At 57.6% G+C, this 14,490-nt stretch overlaps 1 protein-coding gene across 2 annotated transcripts; it reads left to right on the forward strand.

The window, feature by feature from the left end:
• The first annotated feature begins 448 nt into the window (after positions 1-448).
• Positions 449-13,696, forward strand: FBXW5 (F-box and WD repeat domain containing 5). Of its 2 annotated transcripts, XM_066562837.1 has the most exons (9): positions 449-474; positions 894-1,104; positions 3,324-3,481; positions 4,096-4,270; positions 5,523-5,671; positions 7,001-7,481; positions 9,989-10,136; positions 11,175-11,387; positions 11,856-13,696. In XM_066562837.1, exons 2-9 carry the CDS (start codon positions 915-917, stop codon positions 12,100-12,102), a joined length of 1,761 nt encoding a protein of 586 aa, XP_066418934.1. In that variant the 5' UTR covers positions 449-474; positions 894-914; the 3' UTR covers positions 12,103-13,696. The 2 variants fall into 2 exon arrangements, with proteins under 2 accessions (XP_066418934.1, XP_066418935.1); XM_066562838.1 differs by lacking the exons at positions 449-474; positions 894-1,104 and having other exon boundaries at positions 3,346-3,489.
• Positions 13,697-14,490: the final 794 nt, after the last annotated feature.

A 14,490-nucleotide genomic window follows, 5' to 3' on the forward strand; every position in this document is an offset into this window, starting at 1 on the left:
AAGCGGGGGGGCCAGGCGGGCACGGCCGGGAGCCAGAAGCCCTGGGGGCGGCTGGACGGGGTCATGGCCGGGGTGAGCGCAGGGCCGGGCTGGAGCGCAGAGAGCGGGGCCGGGACAGGGCTGGCGGCTGAGGAGGGGCGGGGCCGGGCCGGGCCGGGCCGGGCCGGGGGGCTCCCGGGCCGGGCGGGGCCTGTTTGGAACAGGGCGTGGCTTAACGGGACATAGGCGTGTCCTATGGGGCGTGGTCTGCGGGGGCGTGGTCGGACCGGGCGGGGCGGGGCAGCGCTGTCGCGGCAGAGGCACTCGTGAGCGATCGCGCCGCGCTCGGCTCGCTGCGTCTGGCACGCTGCGGAAAGCTCTGTGCTCGAGCCGTCGGGACTGCGGCCGGACGCGCCCGGTGATTGGCCGGCGGGGGAGCGCCGGCAGCGCCGGCCGGAAGTGGCGCGGCGGGGCGGGGGCAGCGGAGCCGCCGAGGTGCGGGGGGACAGCGGGGACACCGGGCACGGCACGGGGGGAACACCGGGCACGGGGAACACCGGGGACACCGGCCACGGGGAACACCGGCCACGGGGTACACCGGCCACGGCACGGGGGGAACATCGGGCACGGGGAACACCGGGGACACTGGGCACGGCACGGGGGGAACACCGGCCACGGGGAACACCGGGGACACCGGGCACAGGGAACACCGGGCACGGCACAGGCGGAGCACCGGCCATGGGAGACACCGGGGACAGCGGGCACGGCGAGGGAGGGGACACTGGCCCCGGGCGCCACCAGGGCACCAGGCATGGCACGAAGGGAGCAGCGGGAAAGGCTCGGGAGGGCCGCGGGCCCTCGGTGGGTGCGCGTCCCCGTTCCGGGCCTGACACCGGCACCGCGCTCGGTTCCAGGCGCGGCGGCAGAATGACACGATGGACGCGGGCTGCCCCCGGCTCCCGGACACTGTCCTGTTCGAGATCTTTCTGTACCTGGACCACGCCGACGTGCTCTCGGTGGGGCTTGTCTGCCAGCAGTGGCGCGCTGTGGCCCGCGACGAATTCCTGTGGAAGGAGCTTTTCTACCGCTACTACCGCGTGTCCCGGGATGTGCCGCGGCACCCAGGTGCGCTCTGGGGCGCGGGGCTGATCGGGGGGCGGCACCTGCCGTGAGCTCGGGACGGAGGCTGCGCTCCCCCCGCTCTGCCCGCCGCTGCCAGGTGCTGGAACCCCCGAAACACGTTACTTCAGCTGTGTCACAGTGCCCTGGGCTGAGATGTGCACGGGAGGGGCTCTGGGTCTGCCCAGACCCTTCAGAAATGGGGGTCAAAGTGCTGAAAATGCTTTGCCTTTCCCTTCTTTTCACAGAAAGAAGGTTTCCTGAGCTCTCTAGGCAGGTGCTCTCTGGAGCTGCTGTCCAAGGAGATCCCGGGAGCTGCAGTGAGTCACCACAGGCTGCTGCATCCCAGCCTTCATGGGATCTGTGGAATCACTGCTAGCTTGGCCTTTCTGGGACTTGGCAGCCCCTCTGCTGCAGCTCTCTCTGTTCTGCAGCTGGAGCAGGCACTGCCACAAGCACCATTGGCTGCTTTGAGGGTCCCAGGGGCTGGGCTCTGCAGGGACACCTGTGCTGTCTGGGGGATGTGTGGCCCTGTGACAGCACTGGGCACATGTGCTGAGTCAGCACCTGCCCTACAGCACCAGGGCAGGTTGGACTTGATCTGGGCTCACAACAGGAGCTGACAGAGCCTGATAGGGCTGTCCCTGGCCGAGCTGTCAGAAGGCTTGGGGGTGGCAGTTGTGTGATCACAGCTCTGCTCCCTGCTGAGCATCCAGTGCTGTAAGCAGTTTGGTGCAGTCTGGAAGGATCAGCCAGCTCTGTCTCACCAGCGGGGAGCTGGCAGAGGGGCCCTTGCTGCCCAGGGGGGTTTCTCCTCAAGCAGCCCATTCTCGGTGTGTTGTGGGGCTGTGTGGGGGACCCCAGTTGTGGCTGAGGGAATTGGATCCTGGGTTGGAAATTGCAGTGGCTACAGAAGGGCAGGAAGAAATGCCAAGGATCAGGCAGTGGGAGCTGATCTCCTTGCAGCAGGAACAGCACTGCAGAAGGGCTCTCAGGGGAAGTGGATGTTGATGGGATTCCTCCAGGCTATGTGACTTTGCTCTTGCAGACCCTGGGAGCTCCATGGGGCTGAGGATGTTCTCTTTAGGGTTTTTCTGAAGCCTTTTGACCAGGCTCATTCCCTCCCAGCCTCCTGGAGCTGCTTAGTCAGCTGCCAGCCCTGTTCTTGAGCACTACTTAGGATCAAACAGTTGCTGTAGCTCAGTAAGAAATTCAGGCCCCTCTCTGGCAGGGAGCTGTGGGCACCCTGCACAGGGCAGCAGGGCAGGGACAGCTGGCAGGTGTGGGCAGGGGCTAGAGCATGAGTTTGGGGGCTGCCCTGGGCAGCCCCATGGTTAGAGGAATGGTATGCAGTGGGTCTGTAAGATGAAATGTTGGGTTTGCTTGGCCAAATGGGGCCTGCCCAGGCTTTTCCCAGCTGAATGGGCTAGGACCAGGAGGTTCAGAGGGGGCTGAAGCCTAGAGCAGCAGTTTGATGTGCTGGCAGCAAGCTGGTCCCTGCCTACAGGAGCAGGTGCCTCCTGGACTGCAGCATGTTCCAAAAAATCCTTCAGTCCTGTTCAGTGTCACAAGGAAAGTTGGCCCTTATCCATATACATGTCTAATCCTCTTTGCTTCTCTGGGATTTGCTGCTGCAAGAAGTCTGTAGGCTGCCTGGCTGGGCCCTTCATTAAAAATTTTCTTTATTTGTTTTTTATTGTCCATCAGTAAGACTCCCATGAGTGTGCCCCAGGCTGTGCTCAGCATGCTGTGCTCAGCTTCTGTTCTTCTCTTTTATTTTTCCAAGTCTCTTCCCTCATGGAGATGTTTTTTTCCTGGTCCCAGACCCTTTCTAGAGCCGTCTTAATTCTGTGTTAGACAAGATAGAGGTAATCAGTGCAGAGCTGGGTATGGTGAGGAGCAGCTTCCCTCTTGTCCCACCTGTTTGATTTGGTTGTGCTGGCACACATGTTCCTTCTCAGGACTGTTTTGGTCTGACAGCCAGCACCTCTGCCTGGGCTGGTTCAGTGCTGGTTTGGAAAGCAGAAGTGTGATGTGGAGCTCTGTGTGTGCTGGAAGAAAGGGGTTTTTGTGTGTAGGAGTAGGGAAGCTGCTGAGGAAAATGCTGAGGGCTGGTAGCTGAGCTGCAGCCCTGGTAGCTGGTAGCTGAGCTGCAGCCCATGTTTAACCCAGCTCTGCTTCCCTCCCCTCACACTTCTGCCCCGTGTCCCTGCTCTGTGCTGCAGGTGCTGTCTCGTGGTACGATGAGTTCCAGAGGCTCTACGACACCATCCCTTGCGTGGAGGTGCAGGCCCTGAAGGAGCATAATGACCAAGTTTTGCACCTGAGCTTCTCCCACTCTGGCTGCCTGTTTGCATCATGCTCCAAAGACTGCACGGTCAAGGTAAAGTGGTAGGTGCCCTGTCCAGCTCTTGCAGCCTTGGTCCAGTGGGGCTTAGCCCTGAGCAGGCTTTGACAAGTCTGTGGAGAGGTTTGACCAGATGTCCCTGGACATGGGCTGGTTCCTGTGGGTGCTGAGCTGTCTTCTAAGCCATAGAACTAATGACTCGTGCAAATGTAGCCTTGAGGGCTGCATGGAGCTCCAGCCTGAGTGTGTGTGGAGGTGGCCGAGATGCTTTGCTTTCTAGGTGCAGATCAGTGTCCTGTTGTGCCCTGGGTCTGATGAAGACTGGGGAGATAATGATCCACTGCAATGGATCATGTCTGCCCTGAGTGGTTGTCCTGGGAGGAATCTGTCTGAACATGCTGGAAATCCAGCTGTGATAGCACCATTCACTGCCTGAACACCTCCTCTGGCTAGTGGAGCAGCAGTTCTCCATTTGGCCCCTCTCCATTTTCTGTCAGGGGAATGGACAGGGATGTGGTGAGCAGAAGGCAGTTAAATGGGGTTTTTGATACTGTTTGTTTTTCATGTCCTGGTGAGTACTGGCAGAACAGATAAAGGAGAACCACTCTCAGCCTTCTCAGCAGCTTCCTGACTGTCCCATCTCTCTGTAGATCTGGAGCAATGAGCTGGACATCTCATTGCAGCACAGCTCCAACATGAGGCCATACAACTGGAGCTACACTCAGTTCTCCCAGTTCAACTCCGATGACTCCCTCCTGCTGGTATCTGGTGTCTTTGTGGGGCCTCACAACTCCTCCTCGGGGGAGATTGCTGTCATCAGCATGGGTAAGTGGGGCTTCCCTTGGGCTCCCCGGGGCATATGAGTGCTGGGTGAGGGGGTTCCCTTCTTCTTTGGGTGTGCAGTAGCCTTGTCTCAGCTCGTCCTGACTCCTCAGCTGAGGGGCTCCAATCACAGTTCTAGAGGGGAAACCTCACAGACAGCCTTAACTCTGTTCAGGTCACTGCAGCAACACTTCAAGGCAGTGCTTGTGTATTTACCCTCACTTCTCTTCTAAGTGCCATTGTGGGCAAGGGTTATCCACATCACTCATCTTGAAGCTCCTGCCTATGGCATATGTGGTGCTTGGCATAGAGCTACAAAAACCCGGAATGGTTTGGGTTGGAAGAGACCTTAAGGCTCAGCTTATTCCAACCCCCTGCCATGGGCAGGGACATCTTCCACTATCCCAGGTTGCTCCAAGCCTCATCCAACCTGGCCTCGGACACTTCCAGGGATCCTGGTCAGTCACAGCTGCTCTGGGCACCCTGTGCCAGGGCCTTCCGACCCTCATAGGGAGCAATTCCTAATTCCCAATATCCCATCCATCCCTGCCCTCTGGCAGTGGGAAGCCATTCCCTGAGTCCTGTCTCTCCATCCCTTGTCCCAGGTTCCTCTCCAGCTCTTTCGGAGCTCTAAGGTCTTGTCAGAGTCTTCTCTTCTTCAGGGTGGACGCACCCAGCCCTCTCAGCCCATCTCCAGAGGAAAGTGGCTGCATCCAGCTCTCAGGTCACCTTTGTGGCCCTAGTCTCACCCTTTGGTCTCACAGGGCTTTCTGAGGTGTTGTCACCTGAGCCTCCTTCACTTCTGCTGCAGCTCTGTGTATGAGGCTTATCCCCACTGTTATCTCACCATCTTTGTGCAGAGTCCCACAGTACCAGCAATCAGGAGTGCAGCAGGAGTGCACAGCTGCCTTGGCTGGAGAGGCCCCAAGCCGCAGGGGTGGGAGGAAAATTCTGTATGTGTTTAACTCCTTCTTGTCCCCAGGGCCTGCTCTGGGCCCCGCTCAGGGAAAGGGCGGGAGGTTGAATTGCTCTGTGCTCTGGCTCTGTGCACTGCCCTGTTATTTTGGTTTCCTTTGTGCAAGGTATCATCACACATCTCTGGAGAAAAGAGAAATAATCTGTCTGTAGCAGTGGCTGGGAGCTGGATGGGAGTTGGCCCCTCCTACAGAGACCTGGATTCACTTCCTCTGTCCTACATGGTTTCTCCAGGGCTCTTGCTGGAAGTCACTGCCTCACACTCATATTTCCCTTCCAGAGAACTTCACGCTGCTTTCCAGGGTGAGAAATAAGCCCTATGATGTGTTTGGCTGCTGGCTGAACGAAACCAACTTGATATCAGGCAATCTGCATCGGATTGGACGCATAACCTCCTGCTCAGTGCTGTGGCTGAACAATGCTTTCCAGGTGAGCTGCCTTCCTTCCAGCTTCACAGGCAGTGCAGCTTCCTGCTGGTTCCTGGGGGAGGGAAAGCTGCAGGGAAGGGGTGGCTCAATCCTCCTGTCCTCCCTGTTTGTCTCCTCTGACTTGCCCTCAGGATCCTGAGCTCGGGGCAACCCTTGCATGAGGTTTCTCCATGCTCAGTGTTATTATACTCACTGCAATATTCTAACTCTGCCCTGAGATCTCATTAACTTTTGCCACATTAATTAGGCTGAGGTGTTGGCTGCAGTGCTCCACAGCATGCATTGCCCAACAGCAGGGCTGCTGAGGTCCTTGATAGTCTGAAGCTGGTCCTGGGACTGCTGTAGCCTGGCATGTGTCCCAGCAATGGCCCTTCTCCCACTTGGTAGCTCAGGGTGTTTGTGTGAGCTGGAGGCTGAGCTCAGTCCTGCCTGGTCTTGCTGAGGTTTCTTGGGCCAGATGCTGTCTCTGATTCCGTGGTGAGACTTGGAGAGCTGAGTGTGATGGCCTCAAACTGCTCATTCACTCCCTAGCACTTGGGCTGCTGAGTCGGGTTCCCCATGTTTTGCCTCTGTTTCAGTGCCACACCTGCACAGCCCCATGTTTTGTGATTTTAACAAGATGCTGACCCCAGGTAAAATCCTCTGGTAGCAGAGACTTTTCCCACAGCCACATCTCCGTGCTACACTGAGGCATTACACCAGCATTACACCTTCCATCCCTGAGAGGCCAGGAAGGACCTTGCCCATAACAGGGGCCTGGGAGTACAGCTGCAAGCTGGGAACAGTGAGGCAGAGAAGGACCTGCTCTGTGTGTCTGGAGCAGATACCAAGCTGCCTCTGCTGAGGGGTACAGGCACGCTCCAGGAGCACAGGGATTCTCTGCCGCTGCTGTTGTAGGGCAGAGGAATCCTACTTCATGCTTATCACAGAGGCCTGTTCCTGAAATCTTTGTCAATCATAAAATGTAGAGTATCCTGGGGTGGAAGGGACCCACAAGGATCAAGTTCAGCTCCTGGCCCTGCACTGTAAAGCACCAGGTAGTACCAGCTGATCACCTCAGGGTATGGTGGCAGCAGGGCTGCCCAGCTGCTGTGCTTCCTCACTCCACTGCTGCCTGCCTGCAGGAATGTTTTCTCTCACTCTGTCTCCATCCACGATAGGAAGGAGCCCAGGAGAGCTGGCAAGCCTGGGGCCCCTTCTTGTGTCAGTGCCCCACACACAGTGTGGAGGGATCTGTGGGGGCTGGTGTTGCTGCGCTAGCTCAGGTCTTGGTTTGAACTGTGGGACTGACTTGGGGTGGTTCCTGCTCACTTGCCCCCTCTGCTCACAGGGCATTGAGTCTGAGAATGTGAATGTAGTGAAGAGACTGTTCAAAATCCAGAACCTGAATGCCAGCACCATCCGGACCGTGATGGTGGCTGACTGCAGCCGCTACGATTCCCCGGATCTGCTCCTGGACTACGAGGAGCAGCTGGCTGCTTCCTCCACCTGCCCAGTCTTTGATCTCGGCAGTGACAGTGAGGAAGAAGGGGCCAAGCCCAAGCCGCCTCCGGAGCCAGCCGTACAGGAATTGCCAGATGCCGGGGGTGTGCCAGCAGAGCATGGGCTGCAGCAGCTCTTTGATGGGATCATGGAGGGCCATGTGAGGCCTGCCATGACCGAGACAGAGCTGGAGACAAAGGTGGCTGAGCTGTTTGTGCGAAACAGAACTAAACCGCCCGAGCCAAACCTGCTCCCCACAGACAGCAACAGCAAGACAAAGTACTTGATCTTCACCACAGGATGCCTCACCTACTCCCCGCACCAGATAGGTAAGGCTGGGTCTGAGCCTGGTACAGCCGGGGCTCCCTAGGGGCCTGGGCTGCAGATGTGCTTGAGATTTGGGTCAGGAAAAGACTTGGTCTTTCTGCTGTTTGTGAGGTGTGAACTGGGGTTTGCTCTGGGTTCTGAGAGGCCCCATCACTGTGGGGAGTTTCACCTCCTCCACTTGCCTGAGGGTTGTTTTGTTGCTGCCAGCATGATACGTGGCCAAAGTCATGGCAAGGGCTGAGCAGAAAAGCCAGAAAGAGCTTCTGATTAAGGACACCAGCCATGAGCAGCAGTGTGTGCAGGGGCAGGATGGCGGTTGCCCTGGAGGAGTGTGTGGAGGGACCTTGGTCCTGTTCTCTTATGGGGGTAGACAGGGATGGTCTGAGCAGCATGGAGTTGATGTGTGAGTCACTTGTGCAGTGCCCCTGCCCCTTGCCTGCCTCCCCTCTGCCATGGGTGGAACCACCCTTATGTGGGCATCCAGCCTCAGTGAGACACTTGGGACTGGGGAGGTTTCCAAGGGGATGATTCCCTGCCCCAGTGAATTCACAAGCCAGTGTTTGTGTGGTGAGTGAGGCTGGGCAGGTTGCAGCCTCCTCTGTTGTACTAGTGGGGTGCAATGTGCTGTGGGTGTGGCATGCGCCAGGCCATGGCATTGCTGGTGACCTTGTCCTGTGTTAAGATGTCACTTGCTCTCACCTGCAGCACCCCTGTTAAGACTACAGGTCTAGCAGAGCCTGAATTTACAGGAAATCCTCGGGGAGCTCCTCAGTGGGGAGCAGGAGTAGGGAGACTGGCTGTTTCCCCAAGAAACCATAAAGCTGGCAGAGACGTGGAAAGGACCAGGAGTGTGGGGAAGGAGGGAGCTGTTCCCAGACAAGACTGCTGTGAAGCCAGATGGTTTCAGTTCTTTTCACTGCTCACACAGTTACAGCCTTGCTTTCTTGCTCTCCTGACTTTCCCATGACATGGTCCCACACCAGTACAGCCCATTAAGGCAGGGGAAGGCAGTTTCCAGAGCTGTAAGCAGCTTAGTCTTTGCCCACCTCAGGAATATGACCTGGACTGAATGAGCTCTGCTTCATGCTCCTCCTGCCTGTGGGCTGGGTTTGCAGACAGCCATGTTGACTCACCCCTGGGCTGAGCTGAGGCAGCACCTGGATCCCCTGGGCTGAGCTGAGGCCACCTTTCAGACTGCAGGCTGCCACACACCGAGGCAGGGCCTTTGGGCTCCCCAATTCCTCCGCAGCCTCCCAGGGCTGAGGGATTTGTGCGATGCCTTTGAGCTCTGTTAACTCCCTGGCTGGAAGCCAGCACTTGCAGTACAGGCTGCTGCTTGCAGGGCTGGACACTGGCTCAGTTCCTGTCCCACCATGAGTCACTGCAGTGTCATTTACCCTTTGGTTTGTGTGCAGAACTGGCCCTGTGCACCTGCTCTGTGCCCACAGGACCTGAAGGAGCTCACTCTGTGCTCACCTCCCACTCTGTGCAGTGCTGCTCCAGCGTGAACTTGAGTTCCCATTTCTCATGCTGATTCCAGGTTGAGCAGCCTGTCCTGCTGACTCATGTGTGTTTGAGTTTGGAACAGGGAGCATGGTGCTGTGGAAGTGAGGATGAAGATGCTGGTGAGCAGCACCAGTGGGGTGGAAGAACACCAGTCCTTTCTCAAAGGTCCCAGGCTCAGGGGAAGAAATATTAGGAATGGCCTTGGACTTGAGCTGTAATGGGGTGTCACCTGTATCTTGTTGGGCTGCAGGAGAGGGCTAAAATCAAAGGTGTTGTTAGCAATTCCTCCAGAGGGGCGATGGGATGGGCTGGGCTGGGCTGGGCCACCTTCCAGCTTCCCTGGACCTGCTGAGGATGAAGCCTGTGTGTGCCCAGAAGCTACTGAGGCTCACAGGGGTCCTCCAGGAAGCTGTTGGGGATGGACCGACCATTTGTGGGTCTCTTTGTGTTTTGGACCTCTTCAGAGCTGGAAGGGGACAGGGCTTGACCCATCACTTGTCTCATTTAGTCAGGAGGTTCAGAAGCTACAAATTACTTGAGCACGGTTTGGGTTTAAATGTCTGTTCTTTAAACTTTCTGGGACAGATCCCCATCTGCACTTGACAGTGTCAGGGGAAAACCCTGCCACAGCTCATGCATCTGCTGGGCTGCTCCAGGCTGGCCACTGCAGAGAATGGGCTCAGCCCAGGGAATCATTTCGGAGGAAAACCCTTCTACAACTAGCATGTCTCCTGGGCCAACGCAGCTTCCATGTGCTCCAGAGATGGCTGAGGCAAGGTCTGGCTGTACCCTCAGGCACTGGGATCTCCCTGTCTAGGGTTTGATGTGCAGCCCACCTGAAGGAGCCTGGCCAGGACAGCAGCTCTGTCCCAGACCTTGCACAGCAAGCTGGTTCTCCTTTCTTACCCGCACCAAGGGAAGCGCCTCCCTGAAGCCTGGGACCTCCCCCAGCCCTGCTGGCAGCAGCCTATGGAACTGCCTCCCTCTGCTTTCTGTCCCACAGGGATTAAAAGGATCCTGCCCCATCAGATGACAACCGCAGGGCCAGTGCTGGGGGAGGAGCGGCGCTCAGACGAGTTCTTTGACTCCCTGGATCACGTCATCGACATCCATGGGCACATCATTGGCATGGGCCTCTCCCCTGACCACCGGTGAGCACAGAGGGCTTCAGCAACTGCCAGGGTGGGCAAGAGCTGCTCACAGGCTCTGTAGGGTGACCAGGACATGAAGTGGTGGATGGATTGGGTGCCTGCTGATCCAGGTGGTGATGGTGTGTTACTGCTGAGCTTTGCCCCCAGCCGTGGCAGGAATGTATTCCTGAGCCAGCTCAGGACAGGGTGGCTCCTTCTGAGAGTGGAGGAGCTACCCACACCAATGCGTCTTGTTCCTGAGGTAGATCATCCATAGAATCCTAGGATGGTTTGTGTTGGAAGGTAGCTTAAAAACCATCTAATCCCCACCCCCTGCCATGGGCAGGGACACCTTCCACTATCCCAGGGTGCTCATGCTCCGTCCACTTGGTCTTGAACACTTCAGGGATGGGGCAGCCACAGCTGCTCTGGGCAACCTGTGTCAGGGTCTTCCAACCCTCATAGGGAACAATTTCTTCCCAATAGCCCATGTAACCCTGCCCTCTGGCAGTGGGAAGCCATTCCGTTTGTCTTGTCTCTCTGTCCCAGGTCCCTCTCCAGCTCTTTTGGAGCCCCTTTAGGCCCTGGAAGGGTCTCTGAGGTATCTCTGGAGCCTTCTCTTCTCCAAGCTGAACACCCCCAGCTCTCCCAGGCTCCAGAGCAGAGAGGCCCCAGCCCTTGGAGTATCTCCCTGGCCTTCTCTGGAGTCCAGCATCTCCACATTGTTCTTGTGTTGGGTTCCCAGAGCTGGAGGCAGCTCTGCAGGTGGGGTCTCACCTGAATGGAGCAGGGGGGAAGAGTCCCCCTACATGTGCTGCCCAGAAGACAGCCCCATTGTTAAAGATAGTTCCAGTGAGATTAGAGAGGTGTGACCTGACCCCTAGCATCACCTTTCAGGTGCAGTGGTCCTTTCCAGACATGGCCAGGAGTGTTCCAGCAGTCCATTCCCTGTTTCAGCCTGGATTTCAGTGAGCTGGGCTGCAGGTTCCATCCCTGCTGTGCCAGGGGGCTCTGTGCGCTCTGGTGCAGTGCAGGTAACCCCTCTCTGCCCTCCCCAAGGTACCTGTATGTGAACAGCCGGGCCTGGCCACGGGACTGCGTCATCTCGGATCCGATGCAGCCGCCTCCCATCGCTGAGGAGATTGACCTGCACGTGTTCGACCTGAAGACCATGAAGGAGGTGAAGCGAGCGCTGCGTGCACACCGCGCCTACACCCCCAACGAGGAGTGTTTCTTCATCTTCCTGGACGTCAGCAGGGACTTCGTAGCGAGGTGAGGGGGTGGCAGGATCCTGATTCTGCATCTGGGAAGGCCTGGGCCTGTTGCTATGGGATGGCCGTGTGAGCAGAACACTCCTGTGTGTTGGAAGGAAAGCAGGGAGTGGGATTGGAAAGAGCAGAGGGACTGACTTGGAAAGTGCTGATAAAGGGTGGCTGCCCTGGTCCTGCTGTAAATACCCTGCCTTAAATCCCTGAGGAAAGGGTAAATCTGGGCCTGTGGTGTGTTTGGTGGCAGGTGGCAAATGCCCTTCTTGGGGCTGCAGGTGCTGTGTGCTGAGCTGAGATGCCCTGGATCCCAGAGGGAGCTGCCTGCGCAGTATGAAACTCATGGAGACAGGGGCTTGGGTACCCTCTGCCCCCATCCCCGCAGAAGAACAGGACTGGGAAGGGCAGGGTGTTGGGGCTGCTGGGCTGACACTGGGACCAGTGGGACACCCTGACCCCTGTCTCTCCACCCCAGTGGGGCAGAGGATCGACACGGCTACATCTGGGATCGGCACTACAACATCTGCCTGGCCAAGCTGCAGCATGACAATGTGGTGAACTCAGTGGCATTCAGCCCAGTGGAGCAGGAGCTGCTGCTGACAGCCAGTGATGACACCACCATCAAGGTGTGGCGGTCCCCACGGGCCATGCGCATCCGGCAGGCCAGGAGGCCCCGGCCCAGGAAACTGCTCTTCTCCTGGCTCTTGAACCAGAAAAGCTGAACCCAGGTACATCTGCTCCTGCAGCTTCCTCACTGCAGCACCTCCTTCTGAGCTCACAGAGCCCTGAGCCCTGCACAGAGATGAGCTCTAGGCACACAAATCCTACGGCTGAGCCAGGAGGGGCCCTGGCAGCAGGAATCGCCTCCTCCTTGAAGCATCGCCTTCAGACAGGACATAAGAGCTGGGGCCCTGTTGTGGTTCTGTTGGGCAGCAGCTGAGCTGGTCACTGCAGGGTGGGCTCCCACAGCTTCTCACCAGCATTGCTACTTGGGCATAGCTCTCTGGGTGTGCTCTGGGCATAGGGGACACTGAGGCACGTCCAGTGTAGGTCTGTGTGAGCTGGGGACGTGGCCAGACACACTGGGAGCTGCCAGCTGCAGAGTGCTTGGCAGGAGCCATGCTGCAGCTGTGCTGCGTGACTGCAGGACTCTTAATATTGGCATTTTATTAATGTGTGTTTGTCCCAAAGCTCCACGGGCAACTTGTCTGGCTGCTGTGGAATGTCAAGTGCCTCTTCCCCATGGCACCTCTGCCCAAGAGGGCAGCAGGAACTGGGGGCAGTGAGGGGGCAGCAGGGCCAGGGCTGGGAGCCTGACTGGCCCCAGGGTCTGTGTATTGGTATTGCCAGTTTCTAAACTTGGGAGGGGGGGAGGGCTGGTGGTCATATGGTGCTGGCTTTGCCTCTGTCTTCCTCTGAGTAGCACTTCAATAAGCTATGGATCGGGAACGTATTTATTGTGGGGGATCTGCTGTCCCTTTCTGGGGTACCCATGAGGACAGCTTACCTCCTGCCCATGCTACCCAATCGTGGCACTTTAGGTTCTTTTGGTATGTTCTCTGAATAAGTGTAGACACCCACAGGTGCTGCAGGTATTCATTCACCTGCAGGTGATGGGGATGGAGCCCTCCTGCCTGCAGTGACAGCTGAATAAGCTCCCTGTCCCTGGGGCTGACCCACCATGGAGGGGTCAGCTCCTCCAGGACCCCACAGGCAGTGGGGACGGTCACTTGAAGTTATTACGGACTCGGTGGTGTTCACTGTCTGTCCCTTGAGCTTCTGTCCCTGTAGCAGGTACCCAAATGTCAGAGTCTAAAATTAAGCTCCTAATCTTGACCTGGCCTAGATGGGGCCCTGAGGAGCTGCTGTCGCTCTTGGAAGCAGGGCTGGGAAGGAGCTGCAGGGGGAGGCATTTTGGGGCCCCCTGGAAGCTCTGGGGCAGGTGCCTGTGCCATTCCCAGTCTGGGCTTGCTGATAGACCTGACAGAGGTGGCAGCTTCTGTCACAATGGCACTGAAGGCTTTAGCAGCCTCTGCAGCAGGAGGGTCAGCACCTGTGTCCTGCTGTGCCCCAGCTTCATCCAAAACCCCTGTACTCAGGTTTTCTGTCATGAAATTAGGGGTTCCTTCCTGTGTACGCACACAGGCTCCACATCCTGCTCTGTCTAGTCACACAGCAAAGGAACAGCCTCCCTTCCTTCCCCAGCTGTGAACTCTCCACCTGTAGCTCAGTGCAGCAGCGAGCAAGGCACTGAGGTGCTGTTTGTACTGAGTTTTGCTCTTCACTCTGGCATTGAATAAATACTCTGCTAAAGCATCTCTGCAATGTGAGCTTGTTTTTCCAAGTACTGCTCTGCTGAGCCAGAGCTGAGGCCAGGACTGTCACAGGGCTGGGCTGGAGCACTGCTGCCCAGCCTGTGGTTACCTGCCCTGGCTGGGGAAGTGTGGGTAGAGAGCTGTGAGCAACAGGAGAGAGGCAGAGGATGGCCAAAGGGCAGCAAGCATCCATGGCAGCCAGGGCTGAACACTGCAGGTTCCAGGACAGGCCAGGGGCTAGATCCCTCCTGGATTTACGTTTTCCAAGCACTAACAGGCACAGAACGGGTAAACAGAGAGCCCTCCAATGCTGTTTGGCATTCCTGTGCCACAGCAGCCTCCTGAGCTGCAATGCCACTGTCCCCTCATTGCCCTTTGCATCTCCCTGGTGGAGCAGCTGCTGTGGTATGAAGGGGGGCTTCCCAGAGGGGACAGGTGCCCATGGTCATTCCTTGTGTTTGTCTCTTCCATACACAGTGAGTAGAGGCCACCAGGCTGCTGCCCCCACATGGGTTTAGTCCCTGGGCTGGTGCTGCAGCATGGAAGGGGCAAGAACAGGCATCCTGCAGGCACTGGGCTCCCAACAGTGGTGAGGGAAAAGCAGCCTGTTCTGGAGGAGCTCAGAGCTGTTACAACCCAGGAACGGGAGTGCTGGATTTGCCTTAGCAGCAGAACCACTGGAACCACCGGCCCAGCCCTGCTGCACTGGCTCCCACTGGCCTTTGGCCCAGTGGAGCTCCAACAGCCAGACTCCAGCTCCTTCCCTTCCCATTACAGATCCCCCTGTTCCCTCCT

Source organism: Molothrus aeneus, chromosome 19 (assembly GCF_037042795.1).
Source record: "Molothrus aeneus isolate 106 chromosome 19, BPBGC_Maene_1.0, whole genome shotgun sequence".
Classification (NCBI taxonomy): Eukaryota; Metazoa; Chordata; class Aves; order Passeriformes; family Icteridae; genus Molothrus; species Molothrus aeneus.